The 19,930-nt window shown below is 33.4% G+C and overlaps 1 protein-coding gene across 2 annotated transcripts in view; it reads right to left on the bottom strand.

Moving 5' to 3' along the window:
• Window positions 1–19,930, bottom strand: part of LOC150086817 (reelin-like) — a 1,004,591-nt gene that overhangs the window by 572,546 nt on the left and 412,115 nt on the right. For both annotated transcript variants that reach the window (XM_090372773.1, XM_090372772.1), the window contains exons 26-27: window positions 1,434–1,648; window positions 1,176–1,342 (exon numbers count right to left, since the gene is read on the bottom strand). In XM_090372773.1, coding sequence (XP_090228899.1) covers window positions 1,176–1,342; window positions 1,434–1,648 — 382 coding nt within the window. The remainder of the gene's footprint in view (window positions 1–1,175; window positions 1,343–1,433; window positions 1,649–19,930) is intronic.

Raw genomic sequence — 19,930 nt, forward strand, 5'->3', positions numbered from 1 at the left:
GAATTTAATTTAAAAATAACTCATAAAACTTAAATATCAAAAAAGAATAACACTGTACTAGTCTCACTGATTTTACATAGTACAAATTATGCTATTTTAGATTACATTATGTATTATATGATAAAGTTACATTATAAAAATGTTTGTATTGCTATAAATTTATAGTTTATAGGCCTAACAAAAAAACACTTGATACTGATTACAGATCTATAAAACAAGTCTAGAGGCATGAGTCTAGGTCTAACCCATGAATTCATTACTAATAATGTTTAATATTAATAATATTATTATTATTATTATTATTATTATTATTATTATCCATATGGTGCAAGGAAGCCTGAGGCTTTTGAGCCAAAAAAAAAAAAAAATTCTGAGTTACCTGGGGGGGGGGAGAAAGAGAGAAAGAGAGAGAACAAGAGTCAGAAGTAGAAGGGAATCACCAAGAAAGAAAAGAATGATGATATCATAATAAACATAACCCCTGTGGTTATGTTTATTAATATTAATATAAATATGTTTAAGTTGTTTGAGTACTGCAATGGCTAACTAGTAGCTGAAAGGTCAGATTGAACCATAAAGTAATTCATGCATGAAACATTTCATATTTATATTTACTTTAAAAATTTCAAAATCATTATATTCAAACTTTAATAATCATAATAAGAAAAAAAATTGCCTGGGCATAAAAAAAGTAGACCACCATTATCTATTATCAACTTGTATTGCATAATACAAACAGAGTTATAGTCTTATTTATAGGAAGTTGTTGATTAATAACTTTATTTAAATTCTGAGACACCATATTTTGTAAGAGGCAACATGCCAAGTTGGCACTATATTCATCTCTACTTATGATAAAACTGTCTTGAAATTACTTTAAAGTGTGTTAATACTGAGGAAAAGCAGACACATTACTTATATAAACTTAAAAGGAAAGTCTGACCTTAACACATACAGTACAAAATTAACTTCCATTCAGCTACATCTAGAGGACTGACTTGGGATGAGTACTGGTAGCCTAGTTTTGGGCTTTGGATTTTATTTTATACATTTCAGCTCTTTAGTAAAACTAGAGAGTTGAAATGTACAAGGTTATTGGAAGGGTATTTTACAGAACAGTTGAGGATAATTAAAAAATTTAATTTTATAGAAATATACTGAAATCTAAAAATTACCTAAAAAGCCTTTATCACATATACAACCACTTGATGTACACCGACCATGTCCTAAGCAGTGGAATTGGCAAGGTGGTCCAACATACATTTCATCTAGAGCAAAAGGAGAGACTGGAGTCCAAGTATGTAAGACAGTATAATCTTGCATCCAACGAAGAAGAGTTTGACTGTAGAGAATTAAAAACATATTTTATTTATTCATTTTTAAGGTTAAAAATTGTTATCAATAAAATAAATTATATTACATGAGACACTTACTTCTGTGCCATTTCATGTCTCACTGGAATTAAGATTCTTGTCCAATTACCATGTGGACCAGAGTAATAGATGCTAGCCTCATTTGGAGAACCTGAGCATTCTGATCCAGAATAGCACTGATAATGCAGTAATTTCCAAGTTACACCAGAGTCTTGGGAATATTCCAAATGTACTGCACTATCCCAGCTGAATTTATCATTACATCCTACATTTATCTATCAGAAACAAAATATTTTTTGAATTATTTATATAGAATCATTATGCATATGCTTAAGAAAAATAAATAACTGTTAGCTTGTTTTATATAGTTTAACATATATAAAATAGTTTAATATATATAATAATAGCAGAGAAAAAAGCTGAAATCATTTAGCAAATCCATACTACAATAACTGTTATTTTCTGACAGTAAATATTCTGAAAGGTTAATGAAGGGTTAGAAGGATTAAAGGAAACCACAGCTAGGCTTGTGGGAAACTATGACCTAAAGTCAGCCATGTTGTGGTATAACTATGAATAGTTATACCACAACATGGCTACTGAAAGAATGAAAATGGGCTGCCAATATGGAACTAAGACAACAAACTGGATAAATTATAAGCTGAAACCTTTTTACGGTGATAGGAAGAAGCAGTCAAGCCATATACCAAGTGAGCTCAAAAAGTAAAGATATGGAAGAACTAGGGAGAACTAGATCAATATGACATCAGATACATCATAAAAAAAACCAAGAGGATGAATACAATGAAACTACAGCAAAACAATAATTATAAACTAATTTACTGAAGTACAAAGAAAGTGTAGTAATAGTTTTTAGAGCAAAGACAGTTTAAATGGAATGGGAAGAATTATCTAGTAGATAATATGCATAAAATTTTGTATTTAAAGTTGGACAATCAAATTGTCTGTGCATACGATACAATACAAGTAGAAAAAAAATGAAAAAAACAGATCAATTTTTTAATATGTTAAAAATAGCGAAATAAAAACTAATCACAAATAAACAATTGTAATTTCCGAAGACTTAAATAGCACTAAGTCTTTATAAGAATATAAAGAAAACTGTAAGAGAACAAAGACATGTAAAAAGGGATACAAGAAAAATCTTGAAAAGAATTTGTCATGAAAAGGATATATCAGGTAGATAGGAAGTGTTTTTACTGTTTAATTAAAATTTTCAAACAATTTGGGGGACTATAACTAAAGTAACTGAAAGTGACAAAGGTGAAGATAAACAGAAGAGAAATATATTTGAAAGTATGGATAAATACTTTGTTGAATTCCTAAATGAGACAAACTGGATCACTATAGAACAGGAACCTGCTGAAATGGAGGAAATTTTATCACAAATTAGTGTTGTTGAGATAAGAAAGGAATATATCAAGCATGGAAAGGTAGCAAGTGTAGATGAAATATTGCAATTACACTGCATCATCAAAAAGAAATTTCCAGAGAAACAAGTTCTGAAAGAGTGGAACAAGGTGTAAGTAACTGCATCAATATATATAAAAAGAGAATTAAAGCTGAATGTAGCAGAAATAGAGAAATTTTCTTCTAACTTTTCAAAGATAGTTGTATAGATTTTATTCTAGGTAATGTCTATGCAAATATCTTACAGAAAAAGGTTAGAATTATCATTGAATATAATGCTGGAAAAAAACAATCAAATTTTAGGCTAAACAAAGATTTTATGCATATATATACAGGGTGTTTGAAAAATGATGGTCAATAATTTAAAGGTGAAAAGTACAAACTAAAATAAGAAAAAAAGTCCAAGCGAACATCGGGCAGCAAATGAACTGTTTTCGAGATTTTAACAGAAAATGCACATTTTCTGTTAAGATTCACCATTGACTATGGTAGTACTTGTTTAGTAAAAAGCTGTGAATCCTTTGCTAATTGTGTTTTATTAAACATAATACATTTTTAATTTTTGGTTTCAACACCACAGAATTTTACAGATGTTACACATTACAGGGTGTTACAAAAGGTGTTCAATATGCTTTCCTTGCATCCATACACAGCTTCTTAGCCTTCTCTCCATTGAATTGCGAATCCTCTCAGGCATTTCTGGGTCATTTATGATTTTCTGAAAGGCTTCTTCAACCCGACGCTGCAATTTCTCAACTGTGTTAATGTCAGAAGTGTACACCAAGCTTTTTACATGACCCCAGATACAACATACCATAGGATTTAAGTCTGGTGATCTGGGAGGCCACATTACAGGCCCACCTCTACCTAACCACTGTTGACCCTACCTTCTAGTTAGATACCGAGTCACAGCTCGAGCAGAATGTGCCAGTGCACCATCATGCATAAACCACATGTTCTGGCGTTGCTGAAGTGGAACATCATCATCAAGGAGGTCTGGAAGAACATTCTGCAGGAACTGAAGGTACAGCTCTCCTGTTAGCAGGGCCTGATTTAAACTTGTTGTGGCCCTAAGCTATAACACATATAAGGTCCTTCTCTCTTACTGTTCACCTATGACAATATTAAAAAAAGGATTATTTTAAGATGGAGCAAGGCCCCTTGTAATGTGAGGTCCTAAACTGTAGCCTGTTTAACTGATATGTAAATTCGGCCCTGCCTTTTAGCCTGTTTGGCTGAAAGTGTGGTCCAATTAAATGGTCCTAGTAGTCCTGCCCAGACACTCAATGAGAAATGTTGCTGATGTCATGACTCATGAATTGCATAAGGTTTTTGTCGGACCAAACGTGACAGTTATGAAAATTAAAAATATCATCACAAGTAAATCCAGCTTTGTCAGTGAACAAAATGTTTAAAAATTGGGGGTTCGAGACACACTGTTGCATCCACTGGCAGAAGTTCACTCTGGGAGTAGTCTGTATTGCTGAGACCTTGTACATGCTGGATATGGTAGGGGTACAGTAACTGGTGATGTAAAATTTGCCACACGCTGCTATGACTCAGTACACGCTCTTGCAGAGCAACCCTCCTTGTCGAAATTCCTGGATTTTGTTCTATTCTTTCTAACACCCTTTCCTCAACATCAGGTGTTATGCTTCTGGGCCTACCTGCTTGTACCCCATGTGCGAAGTGCCCTAAGGCTCTGATGTACCCTGATGAATGTGCACCTGTTGGGCTGCCTTTGGCGGGGAAATGCTTCTTGGTACAAACATGCAGCCTCGAGTGCACTGCCATTGGCTTTAACATACATGAAGTGCATGTCCACATACTCTTCATTGCTGTAACCTCTTTCCATGCCGACAAGTAGTAGTATTCGTGCTATGTTGCAAGTTGGGAAAGGGAGAGAATGAGCATAACCTAATCTAAACAAACACGTCACTGGTGGATCCCAACTCTGTACAGTTTATCTTGTCGGTGGTGGATCCCAACTAGAAATGTGCAATATCTCGAAAACAATTTACTTAAGGACCTAGTTCACCTTTAAATTATTGACCTTCACTTTTGAAACACCCTATATATACAGTGGGGCCTCAACTTACAATAACATCGACATGAGATATTCTCAGGAATGATATACCTTCCATATGATCATTTATTTTAAGGACTGATGATATTTGCAGGTACCAGTGGCTTTCTGATATAGCTGGAACGATACATGGGTGGATATTTTCAGATGCGTGGCGCATGGAACATCACTCGTATGATTGTTCTCAACCAATTAGCTTCTTTTTTTATTGTTCGACGCGTGACATGCAGAACATCGCTCATATGATTGTTTCAGATTATGATGATCTGAAACTTAAAGCTCCATCAACCAGTGGCAGTACTGTATGCTCTGAAGGCTTTAAAGCCAGCAGAAGCTGATTCAATGCTTCAAAAAAAGGGCGAATACCAAAAGTATTGAAAGGCAGAGGTGGGCATCCAGTGCTGATAAAAAAGTAGCTGAGACCTTTAAAATTGAATTCCAAGGGTTTGTTGATCAGGAGGGTTATCTTCCTCAGCAGGTTTTTAACACTGATGAAACTGGCCGCTTCTGGAAGCGAATGCCCAGGAAAACGTACATCACTAAGGATGGGGCTAGTTTACCTGGGCATAAGCTTATGAAAGATAGGCTCGCTCTCCTGTTGGGTGCCAATGCCTCTTGAGATTTTAAGCTGAAGCCTTTACTTGTGTATCACTCTAACACCCCCAGAATATTTAAACAACAAAAGGTCGACAAATGCATGCTGAGATTGTTTTGCTGCAGTAATAAGAAGGCCTAGGTTACAGGATATGTCTTCAATGAATGGGAGCTTGAAGTTTTCTGTCCTTCAGTGAAGAACTATCTTGAGAAAAATAAGCTTCCTGTGAAGGCACTGCTCCAGCTGGATAATGCGCCAAGCCATGATCCCAACCTTGTTCAATCTCTTGAGGCACAATTTGGCTTTGTTTCAGTCAAATTTTTGCCACCAACACCATTCCTCTTCTTCACTTCTTCAACCAATGGACTAGCAAGTGACTGCAAACTTCAGGAAAATCTACACCATGAAAATGTTCGCAAGTTGCTTTGCAGTGACCTCTGGTTAAAATGTTCAAAGATGTCTGGAGGTCAAAGTTCAACATGTTAGATTGTGTGAGGCTCATCATAAGTTCTTGGAATGATGTTTACACTAGGTGCTTAAATTCAGCCTTGAAAACATCTAGCCTTTAATTAACCATTACATTGATGGATTTGAAGATGATGGTACGTTGACAAATAATATTGTCACTTTTGGTAAATCAATGGGTCTGGAGGTTAGCAAAGAGGATGTGGAGGACCTTATTGATGCTCATGGGTGTCTAACAACAAAGGAGCTGCAAGAGTTGGAGAAAATTATGGAGAGTGACACTGGAGAGGAAGAAGAAGAAAAAGACACTCAAAAAGTGTCAACTGAAGAGTTGAAGACTCATTTCTTGTTGGGCTAAGAGAGGTGGTAAAAAAACACCCTGACATTGAAAACGCTGAACTCATGATGTGCAAAATGGAAGATGAAGTAATTTCTTACTTCAGTAAGCAACAAAAAAGTCATAAAAAAACAGTTAACTTTGGACAGTTTCTTTGCCAGTAGCAACAAAAGACTGAAAAGACACCTGATGCTTGATATAGTCCCACCACTGCTACGCCACCATTGTTTCATCAGCTCTGCACTTCAAGTCTAAAGTAAATGCTAATTTATTGTTTGTTAATTTTTTTTATTTTAAGAATTTTTATGACTATTTATTAAATAATCTTTATAAAACACAAATTTTTAATGTAAAAATGAAGTATAACATGTAAGAAATACCTATTTCATGTGTTTTTGGGGAACAAATTACAGGAAATCAATGTATCATTGGTTTCAACTTACAATATTTTCAACATACAATGTGAAATGAATTACCATCAGATGTTGGGGCCCCACTGTATATACAGGGGGGGGGGTGCAAAAGTAAGTATATAGTTGTGAGTCTGAGAAATTAAATCTTTAAATATTTATTATATATCTTTTATTATTTTGCATTCCTTATTTAGGATTTTTTTTTTTTTCCAGATAATTATTGCTGGTAATTTAACCAATGACCAACAAAAGTGGATAATCAAATAATACTGGAAGACAGAGAATGCTGAAAAGGTTCGACAGAAATGAGGTGAAGAATTTGATACAGCACCACCACATAGCCTAACAATCTACACAATACGCAATAAATTCGATCAGACGGAGTCTATTTGTAATATGCCAAAGAGTGATCGACCAGTCAGTGTTACTACCCCTGAAAATGAAATGTTAGTTGCTGTGGCATTTACTCAAAGCCCACGAAAATCAAAAAAGAGAGCTCCTAGTGAGTTAGGCATTCCCCGCATATCTTTGTGTCGTCTGATGCAACGTTTACATTTGAAAATGTATCGGCCAAGATTAATTCATGGATTATTAGAGGATGATCTGGATCACCATTTACAATTCTGTGAGGTAGTTTTGAATGAAGAAAGACAAGGTGATGGCATCATTCGAAAAATTTGTTGGTCTGACAAAGCAAATTTTAAACTGTCAGGCACTGTTAATAGGCACAACTGTATCTATTATTCAACAGAAAACCCCCACGTAACAACTGAAGAACAGTTGAATCAACCTAGGGTTACAGTTTGGGCAGGCCTTTCATGTAAAGGGATCATTGGCCTATCTTTTTCAGTACAATTGTAAACCAACACCTGTATCTTAACATGCTGAAGGACACTGTTATACCAGAATTACGACTACAGCATGCTAATGAGGACTTCTTTTTTTCAGCAAGATGGGGCTCCTCCCCACTATGCTGTAACCGTGCATGACTGTCTTGACCAAGAATTCCCCCATACGTGGATAGGTCGACGAGGGCTAGTTGAATGGCCACCACGATCACCAGACCTCAATGGACTTCTTCTTTTGAGGTGTTATCAAAGATAAAGCATTTTCAAGAAAACCACGCACTGTTGATGGCATGATTCTATTCATAAGAGAAGCATGCCAAGAAATTGATAACAATAAAGATCTCTATGCCAAAGAGTGCTTGAGTGTAGAAATTAGAGTACAGGAAATGTAAATGCTGAAGGAAACAATTTGAGTACTAATAGATTGTACTTAATTGCAATTTGTATGTCATCCTTATTGTGACTTAATAATAATAACTTATATTATGTTATAATAACTTAATAATAATAACTTATAATTAATGACTTAATTATTATTATTATTATTGTAATAATAATGACTTCTTCAAACAATATACAAAAATACCCTTTCTGAGGTTTCAGAAAGCTAAAATTTCCCTCTCCAAACTCTCAAAAAAGTTTTTTCATGACTCACATACATAGAAAAGCAGCACTGTCAACTGCATGATAATGTCACATATATGCAGCAAAATACTGCCCATATCATGCTTCTGTCATATACCTTTTTCAGTTTTAGAACAGCTTTTATGACAGTACATTGCACTTTGATCGTGGCGCATTATAGCCTTAGATGCTAATGCACCAATAAAATCCAAATCAATCAAGCACTTTGATCAAATAGACAGGGATGTTTTAATAAATGTGAATTTGATTACATAACCCATAATGGTTAAAAAATTTTGAATAATAGTCTTTCAAAGAGAGAGAGAGAATTTGAAGAGAAAAAAGCAATAGTGATAAGTGATAGACCAATACCAAATTTACCTAATTTGTAAGAATTTGGGCTTTGAGTAAATGCCACAGCAACTAACATTTCATTTTCAGGGGTAGTAACACTGACTGGTCGATCACTCTTTGGCATATTACAAATAGACTCCGTCTGATCGAATTTATTGCGTATTCTATTCGCCATTTTCAGAGTAACATGTACGAGAAAACACACATGGTTGACTGGAAGTGCAAAATTAGGTAAGCTGTTCTGCTGGCCATGCTTGCTATTTTCTTCAGAAAAAGTACTTGGAATGAAAAAGGATATAGTGATTTAAGCAATTTACACACTCACTTACAAAAACAATCTCAAAGACACAAAATCCTGGATCACTCTGAACTCATTTGAAAGCATACATATAGAACTGAAACTGGATGAGCAAAAAATACTTCATATACAGCAACATAATGAAAAGGTTAACAAAAATATAGACATTCTGCACAGACTGACAGATGTAGTTATATTCCAAGTTCCAGGAATTGTCATTTTGTGGTCGTTCTGAATCAAAATGCTTCAAAAATCATGGAAATTATGCGGTACTTGTAAATTGAATCAGTCAATATGATGAAAGATTGGCAAATCATTTAAACATAGCTATAGTTTTTTTTTTTTTTTTTTTTTTGGGACTATCAAACAAAATTCAAAGTAACTTGATAAATGCAATTAAAAAAGGTTATGCTGAATGAAATACAAACTGAAATTAATGAGGCTAACTTTGTTGCAATTCTTTTAGATGCAACTTCTAATGCATTGAATTATTCACAACTGTTAACTAGCACCTCCGTAGCCAGGTGAGAAGGAGCAGCAGTGCGCTGCACATGCTTCTTGATTAGACCGGGGCTTGAGCCCATCACCACCAAATACGGAGGATGCGGAAAGGTCAGGGAATGACCACCGCATATCCCGGAGCAATATGGCTTTAGTTGCTAATGCTCCTAAAAACAAATAACATAGCATAACAACTGTTAACTGTTTTTCAGTTACTAGATAATGCTGTCACAGAAAAATTTATTGGTTTTACAGATGTGAGTGCAAAGTGTTTGGGAAGTGATTTAGCTGATCATCTTTTTCAGTGTACTGAAAATGTGAAATGCAAGAATAACTTAATTGCTCGAACTTTTGACAATGCTGCTACAGTGATGTGCAAATTGAATGCATTGCAGTCAAGAGTAAAGAAAAATATCCATGCACAATCTTTGTTCATTGTTGTGTGCATGCATTAAATTTAGTTCTTTCACACATATGCGGAACTATAACAGAATGCAAGAATTTTTTTAAAACTATAAACGAATTGGCTAGTCATTTTTCAAAATCACCTAACAGAACTAATGCTCTGGACAACATTATTATTGGAGTAATTGTAGATGGAATTACTCCTCCCAACTAGTTAATACCACAAAGGAAAATCGCACTTCATTAATAAGCCTTTTTGAAGACATAATTGAAAATCCTGAATGGTGGAACAGAGTAACCATTGACTCTGCTACTGGATTCAAGCACAAAATTTAATGATTCTGATTTAGTATTTCTCTTGGAAGTATGCAGTGAAATATTTTCATTCAGACAAAATACCTAATAATTGTGTATTGAATAAATGAGATAAAGCAGATGATAAAATTGCTTGGTAATAAATGAGAAGACATTCCCAGATTTCATAAAATAATAGAAAGCAACAACAGCTCTTAGAGATTTTAAAGGATTTTCTCAGAAAAGAAAATTCTGTTGAGTTCCAGGAGAACTACAAAATGCTATACTATGAAATCATAGACAAAACTGTATCCTTATAGCTACTAAATTTTAGTAAATTTAAAGACTATTCCAAGAATTTTCCTGAGAAAATGCTTTAAAATCTATAAGAGCAACATATGGCCATTATTTTGACATTTTTCACCTTCAGAATGAATTAACCATTGTACACTCCACAGAAGAGTTTCCTAAAAAAAGTGTAGTGGAGTTCATTCAATACACCTATACTGATGAGTTTGTTGATGCTAAGCCAGAAATTTTCAAACTTTGTACTCTATTTGTAACAATTCCTTCTAGTACTGAAACTGCTAAAAGAACATTTTCAGCATTTAAAGAGAATCAGAACTTTTCAAAGAAATACAACTGAGGGAATGCAAATGTCAATAGAACTCAAATGTCAATAGAAATGAATTTGCTCCACAGGTTACGAAATTCAAAAGATTTTTATGAAAATGTAATTGACGAATTTTTCAAGAAGAATCATAGAGTAGAATTTAAACATAAATAAGGTAGGTAAATATATTTTTTTATTTAAAAATATTTATTTTTAAAGGCAAATGTATTGTATTCATTAAAAAAAAAACAAGTATATGACTTCCTTAAATTGAAGGGATACAATTCAAAATGATACTCTGCAATGGTATAGCATGACCAACATAAATATTCACTGCATGCCACTGATATATATACACATACACAGGGTTATTTCAAAGTAGCATAACAATTTTAGACATTTGTAAGTACCATAATTTTGGAATCTGAGGGAATACATATACATCAAATTAAAGAGGAGCACCTAAAGCTTTGATGAACTACAGATACAGATACAATTTTGATATGGGTGCCAGTGGTCATTTGACCAGGGCTGGCTTAAAGCAAGATCGAGCAGTTCCCCCGAACAGGGCTTCAAAATTTGTGCCCCAAATTTTTCTGTAAAAGTCAAGTCACCATACTGACTCAATCTTATATTTTTATTCAAGTACATCGGGTTTCATTTTTTGTAAATTTGAAACAATGTAGGTACAACGTCTTTGTCGGAAAATATATACAGGCACTCCTCTACTTACGTACAAACGACTTACGTATAACTCATCTCACAGATGCGTACACAGCACAAAGCTTCTCAAAATTAATAAAAATATCGTAATTTGAACCCAATAACATGTTGTTTTTTTTTAATTCGTTCCAAGACCACAGAAGTTGAAATTTTCGCTATAAAACTAAACTATTTATATCTCTAAAAGGTCACTTTTATAATGGGAATTATATCAGTTTTATATAAATTTATTTCAAATAAGCACAACACAAAAATCACTTAAAATGCACTACACTTTCATCATTTATTGCAATTTTTCACCATTTTGGTTATAAGAAGCATCAATTTTGAAAGGCTTTATATTTTTCTAAAGCACATTCCTGGAGGTCACAACCATAAAACAATAAAAACATTTTGCAATTTCCTTTGTAACTGGCTTTTCTGTTTGTGAAATCTAATTATTAAATGGGTAGTAAACTCGATCTTATTGCATTTGCAATAATAACAATAGCTGGAATTGTGTGGATTTTTATGTTATTATGGAGAAATTTGTTTCCCCTTCACTGAAACCTTCAATCATATAAAAAACATAAATAAATTTTCAGAATCTTCTCTTCATTGCTTATCTTTTTTACTGTTTTAAATTTTACAACCCAAAAATAAAAAATGTCAGTGAACAGAAATATCAATTAGTAATTAAGCTATGTACGCAAGTGTAAATTTATTTTTATTTTGCTAACCTGCGGAAAATTCTCTTCCGATTTTCAGATATCATTTAATTTTGTTAATTGGTATTAAAAAAAAATAAAAAATAAATAAAAAAAAACAATTACAGTAGGGTCACTCAGAAATTTCTTTCATATACCCCTATATGTATTGTGTCTGAAAATTGTCTATTTTTTTTTTTTTTTTTTTTTTTATGAAAACACCAAACACGAGAGGTATTAGAACCTATAGTACTTAGTACCGTGCTTGGGTTGGAGATTGAGAAGACGAAAGAAGATATTTGTTGATATTAAACTTGAACTTCTGTAGACTAATTTTCAGGAAATACATATGAAGGAAGGCTGTTCCAGAAAACAGCAGTTGAATGAATAAATGAGGAAGATGAAAAGTTGGTTCTGTGAGTTTGAAGTTGGACAGTAAATGGATGTTGGCTGGTGGCGGCACGTGTTCAGACTGTTTTCAAAAAGAGAGTGGGAATAATAGAAGTCAATTCAGAAGAACAGTGCCCATGGAAGTATCTGTAGAAAAGGCATGCAGCAGAAACAGTATGTTTATGAGACAGCGAGTGGACAGCTTGTTTAGAAGTCCTTCATGCCAAACATGATCGAAAGCCTTTGAGATGTCAAGTGCAACTGCTTGTGTTTCACCAAACTTTTCCATTGAATTTGTCCATAAATGAGTAACATAAGCCAGAATATCACCAGTGGATTGACACTGATGGAATCCATACTGGCAATTGTTGATGAGACGGAAGGTTTCTAGGCAGTTTAAGAGTTGGCAGTAAATTGATTTCTCCGTTACTTTAGAAAGAATAGAAGTAATTGCAATGGGATGATAATTGTATGGGAAGGATTTGTCACCCTTTTCAGAAACTGGCTGGATATGAGAAAATTTCCAAGCAGAAGGAAAAACAACTTTGGAATAAGAAAGTGATAAAAGGTTGCAAAGAACAGGAGTAAGTTCGGGAGCACAGGTTTTGAGAACAAGTGGAGAAATACCATTAGAACCTGGAGCTTTCTTAGCATCATGATTCATCAAAATCCTTCTGCCATCCTGTTTGTTCTCTGCAGTAGCGTAGCTAGCGGGGGGGGGGCAATGGGTCAATCCAGCCCGTGTGCCATTAGTTGAAAATACGAGAAGGAAAGTATTAACTTTAACAAATAATTCAAATTTTTTTTAAAATTTATCTTTCGTCTCTGTAATCTTGATTTTTTAAAAGTTTTTTTTTTTTAACACCCTGATCCAAAATAGGGATCACCTGTACCTGCCGTAAAAACAGAGACTGTTAACATTCAGTTTAATTGTTTATGTGCAAAGTTTAAGTGTAATATGCAGGAGTGGTGAAATACACTGAAAGTGTGGATGACTCATTTCTGCAAAACAGTAGATAAAGGATAAAGGAAAATCCCTCCTAATTCTCTAATAGGGTGCTTACATCAGAAAACAGGTTGACCACAGCGTGTTGTCCCCACTGGGAATATACCTTAATCTGTTCCACTGGTTATAGACACTATAAAGCAGTTGACCAGTGCGACTTCTTGGTATGGCATGTGGGAGGCGGTTGTAAATGTGCTATGGACACCACTATATGTCCACTAAATTGTGGAAAATTAATCCCTTTAGCTCTTAATTCATGCCTTCTACAGCAGCAGCTCTATTGCCTAAAGACCAGAGGTACGAACAATATGTACCCAGGCCTCTCCAAAATTCATTTGTTATATGGAAATCTTATTCGTTCCACAGAAACTATTAGGTATGCCAAGGTAGTATGCCATGGATTTCAGAATCTATATAAGCTGAGACCAGAAAACTGTTAACATTTAGTTTAATTGTTTATGTGCAAAGTTAAAGTGTGATACATAGGAGTGCACATGTTGTACATATCTGTACAACATATATGTACAACATGTTGCACATGTTGTACATATCTATATCTTTGAAAGTAGTGTTGTAGTTTAATAAATTTTGATTCTATTGTAAAAGATAGTTTAAATATCATATCTATGTAATGTTTCGTTATCTATTGTGACTGTGACATACGTTTTCTTTATTGAAAGCTTTTCAGTTTCTAGTTCTTAAAATATGAATTGCTTCAAGTTTTAATTTTTTTATAATGAATCAATATCATTATCAGTATTCCGACATCGCTGTTTTGTCTATTCTGGTACCAGATAACTTGAGAATTTATTTTATTAAGAAAGGCAATGAATATTTTCAAAATAAGGCCTTCCTATAAGACTTTCTAGAAGACCTTCCTATAAGACTGCTGAAAGAGCAGGAGAAAAAATTAAAGGGAAATATCAACAGCTAACAACTTCATGGGTTTATTAGACACTGTCAAACAGAGAAAAAAATTTAAGAACATGGATGGTTTATTCACCACCATCAGGAAATTTATTTTGTTTTTGCTGCAAACTATTTTCATTGACAAATAAAGAAATCAAAACATCCAACTTTATCACGGTATTTAAAACTTGGTGGAAATTAAACCCAAAGGTTTCTGACCATGAAAATAGTGAACAATGTCTTTTGTGCTTGGAGTGCAGGATTGAAGTTTCAACAAACTATTGACCATATTCATCTGACAGTAATGGATAAAGAAAGAAGGAAATGAAGAGATGTTTTACATTGGCTTTTAGATGTAATCTTATTTTTGGCTTGTCAGAATCTTCCTTTTTTGTGGACATGATGAATCCATATTTTCTTCTAATAAAGGAAATTTTAGAGAAATGGTAGAGTTGCTATCAAATTATGACTCTGTTTTTAAAGAACATATTTTAAGAATTGAATGTTCATCTGATAGGAAAGAATCTTCATATTTATTGCCAGAGATTCAAAATGAGTTTATAAGAATTTTAGGAAATTATGTGAGAGAAAAAAACAGTAGTCGATATAAAACAAGCTAAATATTTTGGAATTCTATTTGACAGTATACTAGAAGTACTACATACTGACCAAATGTGTGAAGTAATTAGATATGTTCACATTGTAGGTGACAAGGTTGAAGTGGAGTCATTTTTAGGCTTCTTCCCCATTGTTGAAAAGACCACTGCCAAAAATCACAAGGGAATTTTGACTAATTTAGAAAAGTATGGACTGGATATAAATCTGTGCCTTGGTCAATGCAGCAAACATGGCAGGAGTTCATGGTGGGGTCCAATTTAAAATCAAGGAAATTAATCCCAAAGCACTGTTTATACACTCATTAAATTTATGCAGAGTGCATTCATTTGCAAGCATTTCATCATGCGTAACCTTTGGAAAATCTATTTCTGTAATGTATCTGTAAATTGCGTGTGTTCTCTGGTCGATTTGCCTGTTTTGCTGTCAAGGAAATTAATCCCAACGCACTGTTTATACCCTGTGCAAAGCACTGTTTTATACACTCATTAAATTTATGCAGAGTACATTCATTTGCAAGCATTTCGTCATGTGTAACCTTTGGAAAATCTATTTCTGTAATGTATCTGTAAATTGCATGTGTTCTCTGGTCGATTTGCCTGTTTTGCTGTTGATATATATATATAGTATCTACAAGACCAAAGTTGAACTTATGTACAAAATGGACTTACATACATGAAAAAAAAAAACAATTAAGTACGTAAGTCGAGGAGTACCTGTACTTTGTTGGATACATCAATGACACTACAAATCATTGTGCACACAACTGCACTGCATGTGCGGGAATGCTGTGTATACACACTGAAACACTAGGATGATTCAAACGGGTGGTAAAAAATGTTTATATGTTGTTAAAATATATGTAGGGGTTTGTCTTTGTCTCTGGTCAAAGGTGTTAAAGTTTTAAAGATTTGTCGAGCTACACAAGGTGAGTTTAGTTGCACATATAATTAAATAAATAATTGTGACTGCCAATTCATAAATTTTATTAGTTAACAAGTTAACTTTAAGGTTGTTTGTCTTTTCTCTCAGTTTAAACGAACTCTGTTAAATAATTTAGAATATTATTAAAAATTTTTAATGTTATTAAATAATACTGTTAAATATTATTAATAATTGTTTTACAGATTTAAATTTTCCTCTAAAATTGTCAAGTTGTGGTAAAAAGAAACCATCTGGAGCAGAATTTAGCAAAAGAAGGGCCGAAAAAGAAGCAGGATCTCAGGAATTTATAAAGAAATATAAAAACCTGCAAGAATATTTTACAACTACTACACCTATTGGGAATATTGAAAATAATGACCAAGAAAAACCCACGATATCACTGATTGTCCCTTCATTATGCAACCTTCAAGAAGATGAATCAAATTTATCAACTAATTTTGCAGAATTAATTTTGAATTAAAATTCTAACCAACACCCTACAACTTTAGTGTCGGTAACTTCATTATGCGACTCAAATACTAATACTGTGGTTCTGCGAGAGGTAGATGAGTTGAATTTGTAGCCTGATTTTTCAGAAGTTAGTGATTATTTCGAAATTTCTGCAACACATACAACAAATTTATCAGACTCCAGACTTGTGGCCCAAAATTCGTAATAACAAATTATAGATCAACTGGTTCTTAAGGGTCCAAAGCAAGTTCAACTTAAATGGTATCCTCTAGATACCAACGGATGTCATTTTTCAAATAATCATTATTTCCGTACACTTGCTAATAGCGAATTTATACTATGTAGATAGTTGATGTATTACGAAACTGCAGAATGTATATTTTGTTTCTGTTGCCTATGTTTTGATCGAGGTTCGCGACGCATTTAGCAAGTGATGGATTCAATGATTGAGGTCATTATCTTCAGTCCTTAAAGGTCATGAAAGTAGTGAAAATCACATGAAATTTTATGCATACTGGATAGAAACTGAATCAAGACTTAAATTGAGAAGAACAATTGAAAGAGCAGAACGAATGTTGATTCAAAAAGAATCAGATCATTGGAAAAATGTTTTGACTAGAATTGATGGGCATTGTTTTGTACCTTTCAGAAAATAACATGGCATTTCATCCAATAAATTGTATATGAAAAACAATGGAAAATACTTAGGTCTTATTCAGTTATTAGCAAATTTGATCCCATCATGCAAGAACACATTGGCCGTATTTTGAGAGACCAATTAGCAGTTTCATTACCGTGGGAAGAATATTTTAAATAACTTATTCAATTAATGGCTGAAGAAGTGAAAACTAGAATAATATCAAGCATACAAAATGCAAAATATTTTTCAATAATAGCCGACTGTAGACCAGATATTAGTCAGGTAGAACAATTGCTTTTAACAATACGATTTGTTGATTTAACCGATACTAACGTTGAGATCTGTGAACGATTCTTGGGATTTACTCCAGTAGTGGACTCCACTGGTAAAGGACTTTTGGATGTTATAATGAAGTTGTTGTAAAAAAATAAAATCGAGTTAAAACATTGTCAGGGTTAGGGTTACGACAATGGAACCAATATGAATGGAAAAAATAGTGGCATTCAAAAGTGAATCTTGAATTATAATCCACTGGCATTATTTATGCCCTGCAGATGCCATAACCTGAACTTTATGTTGTGTGATGCTGCAAAATCTTCTGTCAAATCTGTGTCACTATTTGGAACTTTAGGAAGATTATACTCTCTGTTTACTGCTTCTGTTAATCATTGGCAGATTTTAATTGACCATATTAAACTTTTCACGTTAAAACATCTTAGTGACACGCACTGGGAGATGAAAGTTTCCAGCATGAGAGCTGTCAGATATTGGATTGGTGATATACATGATTTCTGAAAAAGCAGAAAAACATGATCCTGAAAGTGCACATAAAGCTACAACTTTATGTGGCCAACTGAAAGATTTTAGTTTTCTGGTTTCATTAGTCATATGGTACAACGTACTCTTCCAAATTAATATCATCAGTAAATCAATGTAAGTAGTACTGTGGAATAAACTAAGGGCTGTATAAATTTTTAGAAGAATGTAAAGAAAATGGTTTGGAGAGAGCTATTTTAAGTGCTGGTGAACCTGCTACCCTTCTCGATATTGAACCTGAATTTAAATCAACAAAACAATTGAGGTACATTAAACGAGATTTCGATTATGAGAGTAGAGACAAACCAATGGAAAACACCCAAGAAACAATTTAAAATCAAATTTTTCAATACATTGTTTGACATAGCTATTATGTCAGTTCATGAAAGATTTGAGCAACTCAATAAGCACACAGAAACATGGGGTATCCTCTAAAAAATAAAGGAACTACCAAAGAGGGAGAAGCTTGAAAAGCATTGCTCTGATCTCCAGCTGGCATGAACTGTTGATGAAGATAATGATATTGAAGGCGATCCTTTATGCGATGAACTAATAAGTATCCATAAATTTGTAAGGAACTTGGATAATCCAACTCCGCTCAATGTTTTAAATATTTTTATAAAGAAGACGAAGCTGGAAGGTTTATATCTGAACATGTGGGTATGTTTGAGAATCTTATTAATCAAACCAGTTTCTGTAGCCAGTGGAGAAACTTTTTTGAGAAAAGTTTCTCGAAATTGATACTAATAAAAACATATATGCATTCATCTACAAATGTATGGCGCAAGAAATGTTAACTTCACTAACAACCCTTTCGATTGAAAACAGTGTGGCTCAAAACGTGGATTTTTCTGAATTAATTAAAACTGACTTTCACTAGTAAAAAAGCAAGAAAAGTAAATTTTTTGTAATATTCGTATTTTTATTTAGTAGATGTCATTCTATTTTTGAGTATTTAGTAGTCAGTTGATTTTTATATGAAAGAATTTAACTTTTTGGGGTTTTTTTTCTTGTTTATATTAAATAATGTTTATATACATTGTTTGTTGATACTAATTTTATAATAAATAACATTATTATATTAAATAATTTGGTTATTTATTTATTTCCAAAATAATATATTTTGAGAGACCCTCATATTTCCGTGTTTCTTGCTTTTTTAAGAAACCTTATTGTTTTTAACTAAAAAAATTTAAGTATTTCTCAGTTAACAACAAGGATAACATAATTTTTTAAAATAGACGAGAGGAAAGATTTGTTTGATGAGATAAGTTGGATAATAAAAAAAAATTCTTTAGGATGCTGAGTCAGTTAAAAACATAGCCAAGAACTCAATATTATGGGTACCTCATGTACTTTTCTCAGGAGTAAATTATCATTCGATTTTTATATAGTCTATTGACTCCTGAGGAAAGCACACGAGGGTACATGTAACATTGAGATTTTGAATACATTTTTAATAAAATGACTACTTTCCGAATTTTTTCTTAATACTGCATATAATTTTCAAACATTTTAATAAAGTTATGGGGTGCAACAAAAAACCTTGCACAGGGTGCTGATAGACCTAAAGCTGGTCCTGCATTTAACAAACATCCTACCAAAAATTAAGCTCCTCCCACACTTTACATAATGTTTCAGATCTTACTTTTGCTATAACAGCAATTATTCTGGCTTTCAATTCAATCACATTACTTGGTAATGGTGATTGATTGACATCATTTTTCACTAAATCCCAGAGTTAGAAATTTGGTGTCAATGTGGGGATCATGGAGGCTAATGAATGTGACCAAAATGACAAATCCATCTTCTTTAGAAGTGCTAATCCAGTCATGCCGTAACTTCTCAATGATAATGAGATGGAATGCCATCTTGTTGGAAGAACAATCATTCAGTAAAGTCAAAAGCACTAATTTGTGATATTAGAAAACTTTCAAGTATATTCAAATAAACAACCCTAGTGATAGTTTTTTTGTGAAAATAGAAAGGCCTGTAGACTTTCTCTAAACTCAAAGCACAGAACACACTGACTTTTGAGCTGTCCTGAACATGTTCAAGGAAGCACTAACCTGATTTTTCTGTGCCCCCAAACATGAACATTCGCCACGTTGAC

Source organism: Mastigoproctus giganteus, chromosome 4 (assembly GCF_048544385.1).
Source record: "Mastigoproctus giganteus isolate SK-2022 chromosome 4, ASM4854438v1, whole genome shotgun sequence".
NCBI lineage: Eukaryota > Metazoa > Arthropoda > Arachnida > Uropygi > Thelyphonidae > Mastigoproctus > Mastigoproctus giganteus.